The following is a 21680-nucleotide window of genomic DNA, read 5'->3' as shown; positions in this document are numbered from 1 at the left end:
GCAAAGCATGAAAGGTTAAGAACCCCCTGCTATAGATGAATTGTCTTTAATAATTGCAGTCAAAAAAATGAAAAGAAAACAAAAAAAATGTTTTCAGTGATCATACAGTCAAATCCCAGTATGACAAACTCCAAGAGACCGGAGAGATCACTTCATTAAAACGAAATTTCTTTATAAGGGAATTCCAGGTATTAGCATTGTTCCTATGTGAACGTGTCTGGGGGGACTAGAAAAGTGTTCGTTAAAATGAAATTTTCATTTTAACAATATTCATTAAAATGGGTTTTTACTGTAATTTGCAGTTCTGTGGATGAGAAAGGAATTAACTCAGTTTTTACTTTATTTTCTTAACATAGGGGAGTTCTTTTTTTCCCACCTGTGGTGCCCCTTTCCCCAAATCAACACTTATCTGCAGCACCCCAGAGAAGTTTAACAGTCAAAACCTTTGCCAGCTCTGTGGCACCCCTGACAAAGGTTGTCAGCATACAGGTTGAGAGCCCCTGCTTTAATATTTTGTAAAAAGGGTAGCCTTAATTTTATTGGCACAAGTGGTCTGGTGCCATCATTTCATTATAATGGGGGGGGGGGGTCTGTGGCCTTAATTTTATTTTCACAAGGAGTCTGGTGTTGTCATTTTATTATAATGAGGAAGGGGGGGGGGTCTGTGGCCTTCATTTTATTGGCACACATGGGGTCTGTGAACATGTTATTGTGGCAGAAAGAGTCTGTGAAACATAAAAAGTTAAGAACCCCTGTTATAGACGTCTTTAATAATCTAAACAAAAAAAATATTCTTTCAGTGATCACATACCCCAAAGCAGAATGTTTTGCATTGTTCTGCAACAAGCCCTTGGCTGACTGGAAATGTTCTGCAGTTCCCATAATAGTGTTTTCTACAATTTTCTTAAAATTCTTCCTGATTGTTCTGCGACGAAGGTGGTAGATTTTGGCATATTCTGCTTTGGGGATCACATATAATTGCCATATGGGAATATTTACACGATTCAAATTCAGAGATAATTAGGTTTCATCACATACTGATTGATATGTGAAAGAAATATTGTGTGTCGCTATTTTTTTTAAATTTAGAGTGGATTTATCTAATTTTTTTTTTTTTTTCCCCACAGGAGTTCCTGCGTAGCCTTCCAGATTGTTTGCTGCAGTCAGAAATGTACAGAAATTGGTTGCAAGTTGTTTCTTGTGAATCTGAATGGGAACGCAAGAAAAGAGTTTTGAAGTAAGTATGTTATGAAAATATAGAAAGTGAGAGAGTAACAAATGGTTTGTAGATTATCAGGGCCGTATCAAAATATGATGACAATTTCCATTCCAAATGTTTTGCTCATATCCACAATATTAATACGCAAATTCTCTGCAAAGAACATTCTCTTCGACCATATTTATAAAACCATGAAACTTCAGGCATCTTTTTTGAAATTCCAAACACTTATAATTTCATCATAAATATGTCAAAGCCACACCATAAAAGTGACACTTTATGGCACTCAAAAATTCATTAGCAATTTTCCAGAGAAATGTAGGAGATGTCTGATATAGCCTTTCAGGGATCCGTACTGCCAAAATTTGGATTCATTTTCCGGACCCTTCACGAAATAAAAATTAATAAAACTATGATTTGGCATTTAATTTCTTTTGTGATTGATTAACGAGCTTATTTTGCTTCCCACAAAATTACTTATTTCGCACAAAATAAATAACCCTTTTCACAAAAATAACGACAATTTTCATAATTACAGGATCTTACAAAAAAGTCTGGACAGAGCCCTGCCATTATTAAAATGATGAACATGACCGAAAAAAAAGTTTTTGTTCGGTGCTCCCTAACTAAATAAGACAAAGTGTGTAAGCTTCCTAGACTACAGTAGAGTGCCCGAGTGACGTGGTAGTAAAATTCGCATTTACTGCTGTGAAGATTGCCATCATGGTCCCAGTTTCAATGACCCCCCAGTCGGGTAAAGGGCTTATATCCCTCAAGGGACAGAGTCCGGGTCTTGTCTGGTACATCAGTTTCAAAGACCCTGGGAGGCGATCGATGAGATATTTACTCTAACGAGCTTGAGGTGACCACCGATAGATAGCACCTTCATTTCCAATTTATCTCATTGATGGCAGTAAATTGCAATATAGCGATGTGGCCATAGGTGGTGCTTGGTGAAATAGTGGACTACAGTATACTCTCGCTAATCCAACATATATCAGACCAGGGTAAGCTGGATTATAGAAATCACTGGATTTGTAGGAGTTAATTGGAAAAGCCCATTTGATTGATATAATTTTCTATGCATTGGCATGCTTTCTTCTATTTTTAAAGAAAAACTGCCAGGTTACTAAGCAGGACGGATTAGTGCAAAGCAGAATTATAGAGAGTGTACTGTATACCCCCTTCAGTGGGCTGTCATATTACAAGATGTGGCTCATTTATCCAATCAAAATTTCTTCTAATTTTTGTTTGTCTTTGGAAACGTGTTAACCATGTTATTCATAATACTGTAAAGGACTTTAACAATACTAATGAGTAATCTCGAAGGAGCAAACCCTTTTCTTGTGTACATACAATTTTATATAATGTGCACATTTTGTTGTATTTTACTAAATGGCATTTCTTACCTCCCTTTTCAGTTTGCTAGCCCAACTCCCACCAGCCAACATGCTGATGCTACAGTATACCCTGTGCGTGCTGTGGCATATTGCTCAACATTCTTCAGAGAATAAGATGCCTTCTTCAAATCTCGCTGTGTGTATCGGGCCAAGTATTCTCAATCCAGGTTGTCTTCAGTCATCTGCCATCCAACAAGAGGTAAGCTTGACTTCATCCTGAGTTATAATTATATCGCTTCTTATGGGGCTATTGACCTATCAGCATTTTTAAGTAATTCAAGTATTTATCGTCAAATTTTGGTTACATATGGTTTTTTCTTCTCCATTTCAGGATGTAGCCAAAAAAGTGCCAAAAGCGGTGGCATATCTGATCGATCACTGTACAGAGCTATTTGGTGAGAATATCCTTTGTCTTTTGGGTCCATTTCCAGAACGAAACAGTTCCAGGCAAGATTCTGGTGCGGAGGAATCTGATAGTCTGCACAGCCTGCAAGAACTCACAGGTAAATACTTGACTAGTAATGAATTATTTACTTCAGTTTCATACATATATATGGCAAGGCTGGGAACAAGAGAGGGTGCACAACTACCCTGGGCAACAAACTTGAGTGGGGCAAAATTTTGGGGAGAACAAAAATCCTCTGTTACACAGTGCAGGGAACAGTAAAATTATATTTGCTCCTTTACACAAAAATATTGCACCAAGGCTTCAGATCACCATGGCGACTAGAAAATCCCCCAGATTGGCAAAATTTATTTGCGACAACTAAAGCTTTAATGATTTCATGAAAGTGTCTCTTCTAGTCAGGGCTGCAACTGGGAAGGATTGGGGGTCTAGTGCCCCAGGTGCTGTACTAGGAAGGGTACCAAGTTTACTCTTTTCCTGCTTGAAATTATGGGGGGGGGGGAAGGGAGCTTACCAAAATTAACACTGGGTCCCCAGGGCGACAGGGTAAATTTTTGTTTCTAGTTGCAGCCCTGCTTACAGAATAGGAAGGGATTATCAAATTCCAGAAAAGCAGAAAAAGCCCCCATTGTTTTAGACCAGGGCTGGAACTAGACAAGGACTGAGCGGCAAGAAACAAAAAATCGGTCGGAAAATCTCCAAATTTTATATAATTATACATAATTTCCAGTAACAGCAAAAATCGCTGTTTCCCTCACTAATATCCCAGTTACAACCTTGTTTTGGGGATCTGGGGACTTTGAAGTCCCTAGCCCCTTGTGCCAATAAAACATTTTATTGGCACATAGGGTCTGCCTAACATAGATGGTTAAGAACCTCTGTATTACTCTGTTATTTCTGGCTGGTTTGTAGCTATAAAATGCTCCCAACTATGAGGCTTGAATGCAAGCCGATCTACCCATTAAAAAGTCTCGCCACAGAGAGCAACAGGACATTTTACACCAATACCATTTTTTTTCAATCATTACATTTCATAGTTAGAAAAATTGATGGCAGATGGTTGCACTACACATAACAAGCATAACACAGAAACAAACTTCATGTCAGCTTTCACAACACATACACACACGTATTGCAACATGTTCCAGTTCATTAGAAGTTCTGCTGAGGAATATGGACGAGGTGCATGTTTGGTTTATAATATAACCAGCTATAAAATCCTAGTTGGTGATAAACCGATGTTATAATTTCTTAAATGTTCAAGTTTTTTGAATTCTTTTAAAAAAAATACTGAGACGGAAGTCATTGTCGTTAGTCAGGCACAAGTTTGGGGAGGGAGGGGACAAGTTAGTCAGATTAGATGAAGGGGGAGGAAAACTAGTCTGTCCTGTAAAATGCTGGACAATCTTAATGAACGTGCACAATCGCTCACCCCTCCCAATGAATCGCCTTATTTCTGCTTCTAAGTAGTTCAAGCCTTGCCTGTCCGAATGACTGCAAATGGCAGTAGACCTTATTATTCCATCCTTTTTTAATGCCGAAAATTTATGCATGAGTGTTAGTTGGGCGAATGAGGGCAAATATTAATTTTTTTGTGCATGAAAAAAATAGTATGACAATTATTTTGTTAATAAGTGTATGCATTACCTTTCCTCAAGCTGGATTTGGTTATAATGTTGTTTTATATCCTTCCAGGTAATTATCGTAGAGACGATTCATCAATCGATAGTTTAGACAGGGATTTTATGGATGAGATCGAAGCTAGTCCGAAATTGCCTTGCAAGAGCAAAATGTCTCTTACGAATCTCAGTCGTGATTCTGGTCTCACTCTCAGCGACACGCAACTGTACACTCCGGAGGAGGAGATTGAAAGCGAATCCTCCAGTGCTGACAGCAGGAGAGGACATGCAGCATCGCTCACGAAGAGTGTACCCCACTTGGATACAGCTGGTTTAGACAACACTCCAGGAACTTATACCAAGAATGCTGGTGTTAGCATTGATGGCTCATGCCACGATGTCGTTCGGAAGCGTAGGCAGTGCATCGAACACCACAGAACAAAGAATCTGACAGCATGTGCTTCATTACCGTATTCTCAGGTGGAAAATCATTATGGTGGCAATCCACATGTGCCACTGCAGTTTTCTCAGTCATACAGCTATAGTATGCAGCAGGACCTCATGGGTCATTGTGTTATGGATTCTCCAAGGGACAGGGATCCTTTTGCCGGAAGAAGGAAAGTGACAAGAGGGCGCTCCTATGGTGAGCGTCCACTTATCTCAACTAATGCAATAGATCATTTTACCGGTGGGACTTTGCGAAGAAGTGCATCCGAAGAAAGCCTTCTGCAAAACTATGCAAGCCCTTGTCCTCCATCGAGTCAGGCTGTTGCCGAACAGAGAAAAAGGAGAGCTCCTTCTCCCCCTCTCCACAAAACATCAATATCTGCACCTTGTTCTGAGAGGAAGCAGAATGGTTCTATGACATATGGAGCTCGTAACGTTTCATCTATAAAAGAATCGCCCGATCGTCACGCTGTCTGGTTTGCCATACATTCCAGGCGAGCAGACTGGAAAAGGAGCCAATCGACATCTAAAATCGACGAGCTTGATCAAGCACACGATTCCAGCACACTTTCCTTGGTGTCGAGCGATGACAGCACACCCCACGTTTCACGTAGCAACAGTCGCGTTCAGGAACTAAGCTCACAGTCCCACGGGGACTTATGCAATATATATTGTGCTTCTCCACGTGTTAATAGCGTCTGCAGTTCGACCTCGGATGGTAGCCACCAGTCACAAAACTCTCGAGGATCCATGAACTCAAACAAATCAAACAGCTCTCACAAATCTCGAAAATCAAATTGCTCCATGAATGGCTCTGGCATTAAGCCAGGTGAACCACCAAGCTACATCGAGACTATCAACCGGCAGACGATACTAAAGCATCTGCAGCAGCCTGTAGTCCTATCTGTTACTGACGAAATGAGGGCAGAGCAAACGTCACTCAGTGCTAAAGCTCGGGAACTGTACGAAAACTCTGTAAGACTGTACGTTCAACAAATACCCACTAAGGAGGAAACGCACAGAGCAGTCCCTGCAACAGTGGACGGCTCGAACGAGTCTCGAAGTAACATTCAGACGAGCGCCAAGTCCACCCAGACGCCGCTCAGGGCTACGAACGATAGCTTCCATCCCAGGCTCCGACATCTGCCTCCAGTTCATGTGACCGATGCTCAACTCAGTCACAGGCTAAGGAATTTCCAGATCAAACCCCGTCATCCCACGCACGGAGTGCCGGATGACTTGCGGAACGAGATAAACTGGAGCGTTGCTCAATTACGGGACTTCTTCAGTCGGCAGCAGCAGCAGGAAGTTGGTGGCAGTGGCGGAAATGCCGGCCAGTGCATCAGCTTCTGTAAATCTCATAGTCAAAAGAGCGAAGATATTCTTTCTCACAGTAGACAATCTCAGCATCGCGGGCTGCACACCCGTAGCCGCAGCCTTAGCTCAAGAAGCGAAGAAGAATCATTTGTCTAAGTCATGTTTCGTTTGTGTAGTATTTTTCCCCCTTGTAAATAACGGAAATACATATAAATGAATATATATATAAATATATACATATATGGAATATTATATGCGACATGCTCTATATGTACATACATCAGCGGTAAAAGCTCAGGTTCCATCTCATTCTTCCATCATTAGCTGATGTGTGCGTGTTTGTTACCATACTCTCGATAATTTTGTGCCGAAAAACTTGTCTTCCCACTTGTTATATATATCATAAGTTTTGTGTGTTTGATCGCATAATGGGAATGTTTAGTGCAATTTGTGCTGTATCCTCGCTGATAACAATGTCAAATCATCAGTGTATGAGGATTTATTATTTGTTTCGGGTAACCCAGATATGTTGAATATCTCGTTCGTGGTGGGTCAACTGTCATATATAATTTAGTCTATTTTTGTATGAGTTGTGGTGAAACTTCATGTAGATGTAGAGCAGAAGGTAGGGAAGGCAACACCTCTACTGCAGAATGAACTTGCCCTATTTAGTCACACGGAATCACATTATATGTGCTGGTGGATGACTGACACTATCGTCTAATGGGCAATCGGTTTTTCTCATCTGTCTGCAAAATGTTTACAAGCAAAGAATAACGGCACGACATGTGGTGTTATTCGTTTGTTAGTAGCAGAAGGAGTTAACGTTTTTTAATTGCATCGCCAAATGAAGGCAGTGTATGGTGAACATTTATTGCCATTCACTCATGTGCAGTGTGCACACATTTTCCTGTAGTGGAGTTTCTCTATAATGATGGTGTGAGGGGAACCGAAATACACTCCCACCTTCTTACTAATATAACCTTATGGCGCATTGTCTGTTTGGGTTGATTGCCTGGTCAACTTTTCTTAACAAAGCATCTGTGATGACTTTGGCCAGGTCATGTATCATCATTCACAGATTCTTGTCCCTTGCAGAAATGCTTGTGCCATTAATGATAGTGTATGTTCACCATACTCTGCCTTTGATTGCTGGTGCACTTCATGAACTCCAACTCCTTCTGCCACTAAAATATGAATAACACCATGTTTGCTCACTGACATTCCACAGACACAGATGAAAAACAACTGATTGCCCCCGTTGGGCGATCGGTTTGTCAACCGCCAGCACATTATCCATTGCAAGTCCATTTTGCAGTAGGGGCTGCTCTTTCCTTACCTCCCACTTTACCTCTACATAACTTTTCACCACAATCACACAAAAATAAACCAAATTATAGCGACTTCCGTTTTCACTTGATCCATCCGTTATATATAATGTTCATTAAGCTGCAATATTAATTGCAATTTCGCACATCCTCGTGTAGAGGATATAAATCTATTTAATAGTATTATCCCAAATTTTCAAAGCAAAAAAGGAAAGCCATGTAATGAGCTTCTTTTCCCCCCCCCATGATTTGAACCTTCATGGCCATCATTGTAGTTGATCAATTCCGGGCTAAAAGGGCTGTTCGAGATACGAACAGCCTTTATGGCGATGACTGCCTCGACTAACAAGATTCAAAGAAAAGTTTGATCACTGAGATTAACAAAGTGCTAGAAAAAAGAATTTTGTCGGATAAAACTGCTTTTCATTCGTCTGAAGAGAGGGATTTCTAACGGAATAGGGTTCCGATTGATATTCTCGATTTTATCAAGAGAAATGTATTTTTCGAAATGTTATTCAGGTTGATAATGCCTGAAAATTATTTGATTGTTTTCTTTATCATTAATATTTTTTGTTGTTTTCTTCTTTTAAACGTTAGCTTTCTTTTTAAATAAAAAAGTAAAGGCAATAAGCCTAGTTTTTTCTTTGCTATTTGTTCGGTTGATGTTATACGCCATTTCTCTTGCCTACGGGAATTTTCCGAATAATGTTATACTAACTCAGGTGCATAGCCCATGGACCAGATGTATGGTAACTCTGCAGCTCACGGGCCAGAAATTAGTATATATATATATATATATATGAGGGTGACCATATGACTCTTTTTTTACCCTCTTATTTTCAGCAAGGCTTTCTTGAATTTTTTAGATACAGGTATTACGATTATTCTCATGACTGATAATGCCTTTAACAATTTTTTTGGCTATAATTAGCAAAATTTTCTTGCCTCTGACAATTTTTTTCCTTTGGCTGTAATTAATGGATTCCTTTTTTAAATTCTTGGTAAATGGCGAAAACTAAGCTGTCCAAGTAAATCAAAAGCTGTGAGATCTTTCTTCTATTAAAATATCGAAAACACATTATTTTCAATACGTGGAGAAGAATTTCGGCATTTTTTTATGAATCTCACATTTATCTTCCCGATTTCCCATGAATCTGTCTTTCCGAAAAATGTCTGGAGTTTTACTGTTATATATACATTATATATAAAATGTTAATAATTAATGTTATACACATAAGCGCTGTGAATCTTACATTAATAATCCCGTGTACAGGAATTGTACATATATATGTAAACAAATAGTCGCAAAAGAGTTCTTTTCGTCTCTAATTTTTTTTGAGAGAGAATAATGTTGATGGTATGTATATCTATATATATATTGTGGCCAAAATAAAACATTGGTGATGTAGCATCGGAGATGATATATGGCTAATGTTAGGCCAATTTGAAGCATTTTTTTAACGAAAAAAAGAATACATACATATATAAATATTTTAATGTGTTTGTTGTCGAGATGGTATTTGTGTGCAAATATTTGAAGTGTATAAATGTGAATTTCATTTTGAAAGTCGTTTGTCGTATTCTGTGTGTTTTTGTTATCAGAATTAGAGGCATAATTAAAAGGGGCTAAGCAGGCTATGTCCCCAAGGGGGGCGGCCAAGAAATTTGCAGCAGAATGAGAACGGCAGCGTCCCTGCCTGAGGGACAGGTTAGTAAGCAGCCAAGTTAGTAGCCATCTAGAGCAGTGGTTCTCAACCGGGGGCCATATGGCCTCGGGGGGGGGCCCTAGGATGTTCCAGGGGAGCCACGGCTATTGATACGGGGGCCACGATGAAAAAAGTTTGTGAAATTAAATTTTTTTTAGTCACTGACTAAAAAACTTAATTTCAAACAAAATGCATAGAATATATTTTTCCGCTATTCGAGTAACATTAACATGAGGAAGGGAATAAAAAAGTGTTGCATGTAATCTCGGTGGGTTTGCGACTTCGGGGTGACAGTAGGCCCTGACACAAACTATAGAAGAGGTTTAAAGCAAAATGGAGTAACTGTAAAGACAGAAAATTGCGTGTGTTTGAAGACTTTTCATTCAAAGAGGGCTGCCATAAAGAAAGCAGACAAAGATTTCTTGACCATTCATTGACATTCTTTTGAGTGCTGGTAGTAAATGCAATCCAAGAAGTAGATGGGTAGAAAATGAAAGCTTGTAAAAAACCCCCATCGTTTTCATGCAATCACAGATGGATAGCCATCTAGTTTAGCACAAAGCTTTATGATTTTTTTTTTTGGGAAGGGGGGGGGGGGATGGCAACCCATTGCCTCTACTGAAAAGAAATAAAGTCGAATTCAGTTATAACGAACTCCAAGAGATCAAATCATACATGAGGAAAAATACCCGCGAAATTAAATTTTTTAAAACTACATTTCTCTATAACTCAAGAAACTGTAATTGCATAAAATTACTGTTGTTTCAATCGCAAGTGTTCATATGCCATTCCTTTCAATTTAACGGGAAAAACGTGATTTTAAACATATTTAAGACGGTCTTAACGTCCTTTGATTTGCTGATTGGTTTCTACATTCAATCCAAGCAGATAATGTATTGGGACTTCTAAGATTGACACCACATTTTTAAAGTTTTTTTTAACCTATACTGTAATGCTTCCTATTAACTGTCCTACTACGTAAGCCTGCTGCTGGCCTACAACATCCCAAATAATTTCAATACAATTTTCCTATCCTGCAAGAACAATGTTGTGGACATTAGAAAAAAAACATTCGAAATGGACGTATGACCACATTTAAAGCAATTTAGATCCAAGGCATTTACGCACAACCGAGCCCCTCTTGGCCATTTTTCTTTTTTTTTCTCCCCACCCTTTCTTCCTTTTGTTTCTTTCCAAAATTTATAAAAGTAAAATGACATAATCATAAGAAATGCAAAAGTTCAATTACTTTAGTTTAGTGGAAAAATAACAGATTTTTTTTGGGGGGGAATACAGTCAAACCCCATTATAATGAACTCCAAGAGACCGGAGTAATAAAGAAATTTTGTTACAAAGAAATTTCAGATTTTTATATTGTTCCTATGTAAACATTTGTGTTTTTCTTCGTTCTCGTGAGTTTTACTTAGCGTGTTGTTTATTTTTCCGTCATATTCTGCGGTGTTTTTCTTTTTTTCTAGCGCACGTTGGATTGCGAGATAAGTGTTTTTTTTTTTATTATATTGCTCTACATCCATATTTTTATGGGCATCTTTTTCTCAGCCACCTCGTTGGGCATTTTGCCTGTTGTGGCGTGGTATTTGTAAACTTATCCGGGGGATTACAAAAGTCTTCGTTAAAACAATATTTTTTTCCGTTATAACGGTATTCGTTAAAACGGGAGTCGACTGTATTTCGCCTCAAACTATTTTTTTACGTGTATATGCAGACTGCATGGGTAACAGGGCGTATGGCACTTTACAGGCGAGCCGTTAGTCATACCCAACTAGAAAAAGTATCCAAATCACGTGTCCGACTCATATGTCATTCATGTTGTAAAGGGTTGTATAATTATAAAATAAAAAAAACAACTTTTTATACCATCCCCGTGTGCCAAAGAACCCAATTAAGAAATTGTCGCTCTATCTTTCCGATGGCAACTAAAATAATTTCATGTTATAAGCGATATTCACCGAGATATGTGAATTCGAAAAATTGAGGAAATTTGGAAAAAAAACAGCATTAAATGAGGGTAAAATGGTTTCCTCGCATTTAATGCTGTTTTTTTTCCAACTGGAAGTATGCCTCTAGGACCAATGGTTCGCCAGTAAAATGCTATATGCCCCGTTACCTATGAGCCCTGTATATCAAACATAGTACGAACTGCTATGTGAAATATTGTGTTGTGTTTAAGCCAACTCACACGTTGCTTCGTTCGCCTGCGAGAGAGCGGTCACATTATGAACCAAAAAGCCACTTGAAGGTAGCATTTGCAGCGAATTCACAATGGCACTAACAATCTTAAGGGAATTAAAATTAATTTAACACTCTAGAATAGTTTAAGACATTCATTTTTAAAAATATTGTTGGTGCTGCTACCTACTTTCAAAATTAGAAGTGCCTTATGTATAAGCTGACCATATTTCTACGAAAGAAATACGGGAAATTGGAATTATAAATACGGGACATCGCCAATTATCACCAAAAATGTCGCCAAAATTGCCAAATATTGCTGAAATTACGGGAAAAACAAAATAGTGGGAAATGAAGCATTACTACGAATTGCAGTGGATTAAAATGAATTCCACGAGAAAAAACGTTCATCCAGACAAATGTGGGAGATTAATATTCTTATTTATAGTCGTGATTATCATAATATAATTTATCAATTGAAAAATAATTTCAATCTTTGACTTCAATAAAGAATGAAAATTCAAGTTGGTTTCGCGTAAAAAACGGGAAAAACCGGGACACTTTTGCCAAAAAGTCGGGACAGCCAAAAAAATAGAAAATACCGGGAAATATGGGACGTATGGTCACCTTTCTTATGTAGTCATGACGATGCTCAGGTATAAAAAACGAAATTCTTCATTCAGTTTTGCTTCTCATGAACAAAGCTGACCAAAAAGATCAAACTTCCAGCAGTAATTTTTTCAAGACTCAAAGAGACATCCAAAACAAAGGACCTCTACACAAGCAGACGACAGGTATGATAGTAAAAAGTGAATTTTTCTACACTCCACTTTATAGTAATGTGCTGCCATCTAATCTCAAATTTAAAAGTGACTCATGTGGTGACAATGAAGTTCAAAGTAAAAAAACTATATTCTTTATTCCGCTCAGTTCCTTATGAGCGAAGCTCATAAACTGAACTGGAAATTTAAACTGAAAGTTCGGTTATTTTATTTGAGCATAAGGAGACGTCTAAAACAAAGAACCTCTTAATGAGCAGACGACAGACAAGAAGTCGATTGGTTCGGTTCCCTACAAGCTAAACTCTCAAACAGAACTGGAAGTTTGAACTGCCAGTTCAGTTAATTTTTCAGGATAAAAGGAGACGCCCAAAACAAGTAACCTGGAGAGAAGCAGACGACAGAGATTATATACTACAGGAGGGAGCATCCAGCCACCGCGACTGCAGCGACATCAAATGCGAGGAAATCACGTCACTCGGTGAAAACAAGCTTCCCGCCTGGCAATTTGACCATAGAAATGTACAGTTCGGTCTCTAAATATTGCGTTTTAAACATTTAAAAAAAGGATAGAGAACACTCATCTAAAGGTGAAAAAAGATTAAATTATTTATTTCATTAATACCGGAATCATTTCTTTCATCATTTCTTGAATTTTCATTCATCAATTCGGGATTTTTCTTCATTAATTCTGAAATTTTCCTTCATTATTTCTTGAATATTCTTTCATCAATTCTAGAATTATTTTCTTTATTAATTATTATTTCTTTCATTACTTCTGAAATAATTGCTTTCATTAATGCTGAAATTATTTCTTTCATTAATTTTGGAATTATCTCGTCGATGCTGAAATTATTTTTTCATTTATTGTTTTAACCTCCTACTTATGCCATAGGGGTCATTCAAGTATTACGTTAGCATCGACGGGGGGGGGAAGTTTTCCGATTTGCTGACTTTTGATGACAGGGGGGGGAGAGGGTTTGAAGGTTGCTTACGTCATCAACCGCTCCTTTTTGAAGATATGAAATATTCTAAGCTGCTGACGAAATTTTGTTGACAAGTGGGGAGGGGGTCATAAATGGCTGAAAATCTGCTTACGCAACTCGAAAAGTTTGTAAGTCGGGGAGCAACTACATAAAATTTTTTTTAGAGGAAGCCGCGATGCATTGGGTCGGAAAATTCTCCCAAGCCCGGACCTGTCTCCGATTTTTGAATTTAAATATCTCAGGGAATAATGCAGTTAAAAACATGTAATTTGTTTGTTGGACTCAGAAAAGAAAGGACAACAACTGTCTAATTGGAAGTCAGAGGATGGGTGGGGGATTGTATAAAAATTTACATTTTTTATTTTGTGTACACTGTATTTTCATTTTCAAAACTCGTACAGGGTGATTTCTGGTCACATTTTGGGAATTAGAACCACACCACTACGACGAACTGTTGATGAGATAAAGGCTGTAATAACACTCCAAGGAGAAACCATTGAATCTTTCTTAGAATGGCCATAATATTACCAATAGGCAGGGCCGCAACTAGTGGGGGGGGGGCAGGTGGGTCTGGTGCCCGGGCGCATCACAAAAAATGGCGCAAATTCAACCTATCCTTCAGCATTACCGGGGTGGGGGGTGCCTAAATGAGTAGCTGCCCCGGCTAACCAAGTATCCAGTTACTGCCCTACCAATAGGTATCTTATTTCTGATGAATCAGCACTATATTGTGTATTTTTTTTGTTTTTGTTTTAGATACATTCTCAAGTTTGTAATTTACACCTGGTGGCATTTCTTTCACTTCTATAGATCAAACTACACACTTGATCCACTAATGTCCCACAAAAATCATGTCCTTATTCTGTAGAACTTGGTTTACTGCACGGGCCAATCTGGGCACTTCTGGCACTGAGGTGCAATTAGATCTGGTTCTGATTTTCAAGAGTAAATATGCAAATAGGTAGGTAGGAATTTTTAGCTAGGTAATAGTGCCTCTTTCAGAAAAATCGCTTTGTATGTGGGCGTATGATAATGTTAAGAGACAGCCCTGGGCGTATTTTATGAAAATTGTGAAAAGCTAATCAAAAAACTCAGCAAAATAATGTGGTCTAGTTTGCGATATTATTAGTTTCTCATCTTCTGTGCCATTCTTGTGATAATGATCTTCAACTGTACAATCAAGTGTTCTTACAATTTTAGGATCTTCTATCGGATGATTGATGTTGAAAAAAAATCGTGCATTAAAAAGAAATACCATATGATATATTTTTGGTGATGCCCCTTTTGTACTGATGCCCTAAGCACGTGCTTATTTTGCTTAATGGTTAATCCGGCCCTGTGACTGCGCACATGATTTCTCTGGAATATGAATGTTTCAAGCAAATGCATTATTTTTGAAAATGATGTGAAAGGTTGAACTTTTCAATTGTGATTCATTTGTGCGTGTATGTACTCCCTCATTACTACTTTTATGCGTATGAAGAGAATAAAATTAATAAAACTGCTTGCTACCACTTTTTGCGATTTTTATCACTACAAGAGAATGCGTATTTTGGAAGCTACAACTGACATTTTCTCAACGAAACAACAATCATTTACACAAAAATAAATTAATTTGAAATAATCCAAATTACATCCAGTACAGTAACTTGATGAGATTGTGCCGTCTTCAATTGCAGAATTTACATTGATTGAAAATAATTTATTCTATTTTTTTTTACTGTATTCTATTACATTTATTTTGCTCTTTAGTTATTTTCATGAATTAAAAATTAATCAAATTAAATTCAAATATATTTATACTTCAGACAGTTTTTGAATAACTATCTTCTAATGGAAAAATGGGGGCGGGGAGTAGAAAATTATTCATGTTCGCAAGAGGGGGCCCACAGGAATGAGAAATGGTTGAAAGGGGGCCATGGACAAAAAAAGGTTGAGAACCACCGATCTAGAGCAGTTGTTCTCTCAACCAGGTGCGCCCCCTAGTGGTACTGGGATACTTCAAGGGGGCCACGGAAAATTGAGAAAGGGGCCATGCCAGGTGCTTTGGAGGGCTGCAGAGAGTTGAGAAGAAAAATTAAGGTGTACCCACATAAAACCAGGGGCTCACCGCCTACATTTTGCAACAAGTTCCCTAGAATGGGATTTTTCGCAGGTCCTCGGCTAGATTTTTCAAACCCCCCCTTCCCTATATTAACGGTATAGTGTGAAAAACAAAAAATGATGAAAACTATATCAGGCTCTGGGGACCTCATATTTTGTATAGTACAATTAATTTTGAAAATATGTAGGCTGTTTATTTCCAGCTAAGTATGGGACTACCATAGCATCACTTTGCCTGAGGGGGGGCCCCCCCATGATGTTGAAACGGTCCTGATAGAACTCGGATTAACGGGGAGATCAATAAATTCTAGGCGAGTGGTCTGGAAGAAAATTTTCTTTGCAAAATTTTCGTTCAGTATAAATTCACTGAAAAAATCATTTATAAAGGACCTTGCTTCTAGATGAGAGTTAGAGACTGAGTAAGACACGGGAGCCACACGAGAAAAAAAATGGTTCAAAGGGGCGATGGGCAAAAAAGGTTAAGAAATACTGATCTAGAGCAGCCCTTTTTGATATATAAATTTCTAGGACTATATTTAGTCATCAAAGTTACTGATTTATTTTTATTCAAAAATAACTATTTTCAAATTTACTGGGTTATTTTTATTTCCCTTGAGTGGCCGCGGAGAACCGCTGATCTACAAAATGTGCAAACCCTAGTTAGTGGGGAGGCCCTTGTCCCAGGCCTCCATACATCAGACGATACTACCAGGCAGGAGCCATCTATGCGTCCCCCAAGCGTAATGAGATTATTCATGAAATTTTTGGAACTACGGGGTGATTATAAAAAAACTATCCCGACATATGGGCCCCTAACTATCATACCATTCACAGAAACTGAATGAAATTTTGGCATAAGGTATTTTGATGTATGCGCTCAAGAATGATATGGAAAACAACAGTGTCACTCTAACAGTTACGGTTACAGTGAGAAAATTTCGAAAATATCAAATGGCAACACCAAGTTTTTTGTATTGGAATGTGATCTCCATACTGAAAAACACTAAATAGCGTTGGAATGGCACCAGAGCATTAATGTTCGTTTCATTCGTCACACCGTTCCTTCGGCTGAGATCCCAGCCTGATTAGTCCTCCACAAGGTCATGTGGAAAATTTGTGAAACACAATAAAATGCTTTATTTTATGCTGCTTCTCTGTCCTTATTGGTTGTCCTCACTTTTAGCCTATCTACCGCCGGTGATTTTCATGCTACAGTTGCCGTTCGAACGCTATTTAGGGTTTTTCACAATGGAGATCACATTCCAATACAAAAAACTTGGTGTTGCCATTTGATATTTTCGAAATTTTCTCACTGTAACCGTAACTGTTAGAGTGACACTGTTGTTTTCAATATCATTCTTGAGCGCATACATCAAAATACCTTATGCCAAAATTTCATTCAGTTTCTGTGAATGGTATGATAGTTAGGGGCCCATATGTCGGGATAGTTTTTTTATAATCACCCTGTATATCACATGTAACAGCAACGAAAACTTCGATTGAAAAAAAGGTAAAATTTTCCACAAAAAAAAAGGGTCTATCATGGAAAATGCGGGGCGTATAGTAGTTACCCCCCATGCTGAGACTAATTCTTTAGCGATTTGTGAAATCACCCCCCTCCTAACAGCGTGCTCTAGATTCACCCTTGCTACTAGAGCTAGACCTCATAAGTTCGGGCCTAGGGCAAACTGGACTTTTTTTTGGGGCCTCACGCAAGTTCACCATATCTACAGACAAAATGTTCGAGAGTCCAGATTCTGCGCCCTGATTGGGTGAAACGAAGGTTGCCGGAGCGCTGTCTGTTTGGCTACTTTCCCTTTGCTTATCTGGTTTCTCTTTCCATGTCGTGTCATTCTTTAAAGTGATGGTAACTCGTGGAAAATTTCCCATATGCGTGTGAAAAATTGGCCAAAATTTGGCCAAGTGGAAAATTTCTTAGCATTTGTGGGAAATTTTAAGAGTTCATCCAGCAAAATAATTTTTTGAAAAAAATAAAAAATATTAATGTAGTACTTTTGTAATGTACTTTTCTATTGTAAAATACTTGACTAATTTTCACCGGTAGATGGCAACACATTTTTTGGAATGAAAAAATTTAGTCAAAAGGTAAATTTTTGCTGGGAGAGGTTACCATCACGTTCTTTATACATTTCTCTCGGCAAATTTTCTCGCTTTATTTTTCCCCTTTTCGATTTTTATCTTTTAAATTTTTAATCTCACGCTAAAAGTCGCTTCTCAGGACCAAATCACATTGATCGCAATAGAGGATCTTCCCAGTAATTACTGTTGTAAAGTAATCAGAAATGACGAGGAGAGAAAAATCGTTGTTTTTAGAGTAAAAGATGTGAGAAACAAAGAAACCGCTATGGTAAGTACTCTCTGTATAGACATTCCGTTATACCAGGGGTCTTCAACGTGTGGCCCGCTGATCATTTCCTGAAAATAGTTGAAAACATTGCAAAAAGATTTATTCCAGAGAATTAATTGAAGAAATAATTTCGAAATCAATGAAAAAAGTAATTTCAGAATTTATGCAAGAAGAAATAAATACTGTAATTTCGGAATTTATAAAAGAAATAATTCTAGAATAAATGAAGGAAATAATTCCTTGAATGAATGAAAGATATCTAAAATTCAGTTAAGAAATTATTCCAAAACTAATCGAAAATTCAGAATTAATGATAGAGATAATTCCAAAATTGATGAGAATCCTGAATTATTAGAATAAATAATTCCAGAATAGATTCAGAAATAAAAAATTTCCTATGTGAAGCTCAAGACAATCACCTACAGCAGCGGTTCTCAACCGGTGCTCCGCGGAGCCCTAAGGGCTCCATGTGAACTCCCAGGGTCCCCACGGCCGCTCGAGGAAAATAAAAAAACAACAGTAAATTTGAAAAAAAAATAATTAATATTTCTGAATAATAATAATTCTAAAAATAAGTTAGTAACTTTGATGAATAAACAAAAAAAATGGCCTTCGGGGCCATAGGCCTCGGCCATAGAAATTATATCCTGGGAAGGGCCTCTCCGTGGGTCAAAAAAACGTTGAGAACCGCTGACCCACATGATTGAAACACTTCTGACACCATGGAGAAGTGCCCATCAGCCCAGTTTCCCAAACTTTAAGTTTTTTCCTCCTTGTCAACCAATAACTTCTGAGGGGGTGATGAAATGGTCCAGAGGAGCAAAGGCTATAACAATATGCCTTTGAATTTCCCTATAGATTAATGATTTAAAACTCATCTCGCCTATTGTTTGCTAGCACCCAAGAGTGCTGTTCAACAGCCCAATTGGAAACCACTTCAAGAATTAACATTATGCTGGGTGTTGTCAAAGCAAGGTCATTAAAGGGGTAGATTCAAAGCGTATTAATAATTATTCAAGCGTCTTTAATACGCTTTGGGTAGATTTCCCTTTCCCCGCAGAAAAAACTGGGATCTTTGGCGTCGCATCCCCCACAGTAAATTTGTTCTGGGAAAAATATAAAAAAGTTAAAAGAATCATCCTGAGCTCTGTCAGACCCGCAGTTGTGGGTGGACATGAGTCACCAGCATAGGCGGAGATAGATTTGAACATCTGGGAGAACACGATGACGTCAATTCATATATTATATATATATGCCTACGGCTGGGATCTCAGGGCCGCAACCACGGCCCTCACATGGGCGGGGCTGACAGGGCTCTAGCTCTAGGGCCCGAGGCAATTCTCATAATTTTTTTACTTTTTCACGCTATAAATTAACTATAGAAGGACCCGTGGAAAGTCTGACCGGGGGGGGGGGGGGCGCAAAGGATCCCAGCCTAGGGAGCCCTGCACCAGGATGTGAGGACCATGGCCTTGGGCAAAGCAGACATTAAATAACCCCCACTCCTCAACTTGGGGGAGGGAATTTTTTTTTTCACATTATATAATCTGCACTAATAATTCCGCATGAACCGAATAGGACCATTTCACGGTCAGCAGAAACGTAAAAAAAACTTAATTATGCTAGGTGTTTGTATTTTCCTAGCTTGGCGCATCTGTTCCATCGTTTGCATATCCACATATTTTTGCCTTTTTACACAATAAAAAAAGGAAGAGAAAAAGCAATGAAATGAAATTATTATTCATATCACAAAAAATCCAATGAAAATGGGGGGGGGGGGCGGGGGGCTTCTTTTTTCAATATTTGCTATTCCGCTTCAAGTATTTTTTTCCCGTGGTATTTATGTTAGGATGTTTGCTAACGTTATTATTTTGTCGCCAGCGATAAATGGCCAGGCCTGACCACCCTCTACTAGAATAACCAATCAGGGAACAGAATACGAGCTTCCGAACATTTTGTCTGTAGATATCGTGAACATGCGGGCCTCACGTAATAGCATTCTTTGAGGTAACCACAGAGTAATAATACTAATATTTATATAATAATAATACTAATATAATTTATATCTTAAGTCTATGGAGGTAACATTCGAGGATCATAGGGGGGGGCCCATGCCCCGTTCAAGAGGATAAAAAATTTGTAATATTGGTTGATATTTAATTTGTAAAAGATTTAAATATCGAAAAGAGATGCCAATTCTAGAATTTGAATAGGGGCCCCCGGAAACTTTCGAGCGCTGTTTGCCCATTCGAGAAATAGGCCCAGGGTATTACTAATTAATCGTACATGCAGGTCGCAAAAATTCCTCTGTGATATTTCCAAAAAATTGGTTAATATTGGCATACATGTGTTGCAGTAAATGTGGTTATTATGCATACTTACACCACCAAGCATATTTTGTTAAGTTTGATAAATTTCCCTGAATTAATCACTTAACTTTTACCGGCAGCAGATGTGCTAAAATTTGCATTCAACATGGCTGATGTCCAGTTGGACGACAAGCTATTTTAGGAAGATTTGTTTTTTCCATGTGACCTTTCTCTCTCTCCTGCCAACGACTGAGGCATCGTTTGGGCTAGATCAAACAAAGCATAATATTTAACAGGAATGCACGTGTGCAACGTATTATATCTAATATTCATACGCAGGTTAAGGTAAAAGTGTAAAATTCGGTAATTATATACAAAGGTCACGACAGGCAAATTTTCCCGAAGAGGTAACTGAAAAAATTATGCCCATAACAAATATGGATGTCAAATATAACCAAAACACCCAATATAAAAGCATATACAACTTTTGTATCACCAAAAAAGAAATTAATATATAATACACTGCCTATAAAAAGATTATGGTTGCCTTATTTAAGTATATTGAATCCTTTCTCGGTTTATCAATGTCTATCGTACTTGTTTTTAAACGTATCAATTGTGTTAGAATTCACAACCCCCGGAGGTAAGCTATTCCATTTCATTGACAACCCTATTAGAGAAAAACTCCCTGTGATACCACAACCTGGAATTTTTCCTTACAAAACGATATTGTGTCCCCTTGTCGAAGCAGTTGATTGACGGTTTATTAATAACTCAAGGTCCACCCCAATAAAAATTTTATATGTAAAACACTTCGATTATACATATACCTCCGACACCTGCGTTTCTCCAATGTAAAAATATTCATGAAATCAAGCCTTTCTTCATAGCTCAAGCCTTGTGTGCCAACGGGAGCACGCGTAGCACTTCTCTGCACCCCGTCAACCAAGTCCATGTCTCTCTGTAGGTATGGTGTACAAAACTTTAGGCCATACTCCAGTGCAGGACGAACCCGAAAAAGCGGAAGAGAATGAGCGGCACATTTACAGATCGCTCAAATGACTCTTGGCGCAATTCCCGATCATTGCGCCATAAGTGGCCCGCGGCACATTTTCAGATCACTGAAGTAGGCCCGTGGCACATTCAAAGATCACTTAAATAACCCGCGACACAGTTCCAGAACGCTTAAATGATCCGTGGCACATTTAGAGGGCCCTTGAGTGACATGTTTCACAATTTTAGAGCACTTAAGCGCCCCCCCCCCAGTGCGGTTCTACATCATTCAAGTTATCCGCGGAACATTCACAGATTACTTAAGTGATTCCTGGCATAATTACGGATCATTTGAGTGATGCGCTGCACAGTTCTAGAGCACTAAAGCAGCCCGAACACATTTCCTGAGCACTTGAAGGATCCGTGGGGGAGGGGGGGGACACACGATGATGATGATGATGATGTCAATTCATATATTTTTTTTTTTTTTTTTTTTTTTTTAATTAATTG

General features: G+C 38.4%; 1 protein-coding gene across 3 annotated transcripts in view; it reads left to right on the top strand.

Annotated features, from left to right (window-relative positions):
* Positions 1 to 9363, top strand: part of LOC149066853 (uncharacterized) — a 428124-nt gene extending 418761 nt beyond the window's left edge. For all 3 annotated transcript variants that reach the window (XM_089253243.1, XM_089253244.1, XM_089253245.1), the window contains 4 exons: positions 1128 to 1237; positions 2641 to 2818; positions 2951 to 3122; positions 4721 to 9363. In XM_089253243.1, coding sequence (XP_089109369.1) covers positions 1128 to 1237; positions 2641 to 2818; positions 2951 to 3122; positions 4721 to 6564 — 2304 coding nt within the window. In that variant the 3' untranslated portion in view covers positions 6565 to 9363. The remainder of the gene's footprint in view (positions 1 to 1127; positions 1238 to 2640; positions 2819 to 2950; positions 3123 to 4720) is intronic.
* The last annotated feature ends 12317 nt before the right edge of the window (positions 9364 to 21680 follow it).

The sequence above is a fragment of the Pholcus phalangioides genome, unplaced genomic scaffold (assembly GCF_987345545.1).
Source record: "Pholcus phalangioides strain wild (caught in Gottingen) unplaced genomic scaffold, Ppha-v1.0 ptg000032l_1, whole genome shotgun sequence".
Lineage (NCBI taxonomy): Eukaryota > Metazoa > Arthropoda > Arachnida > Araneae > Pholcidae > Pholcus > Pholcus phalangioides.
Note: the sequence above shows the minus strand (reverse complement) of the source record. Positions and strands in the feature narration are given on the sequence as shown.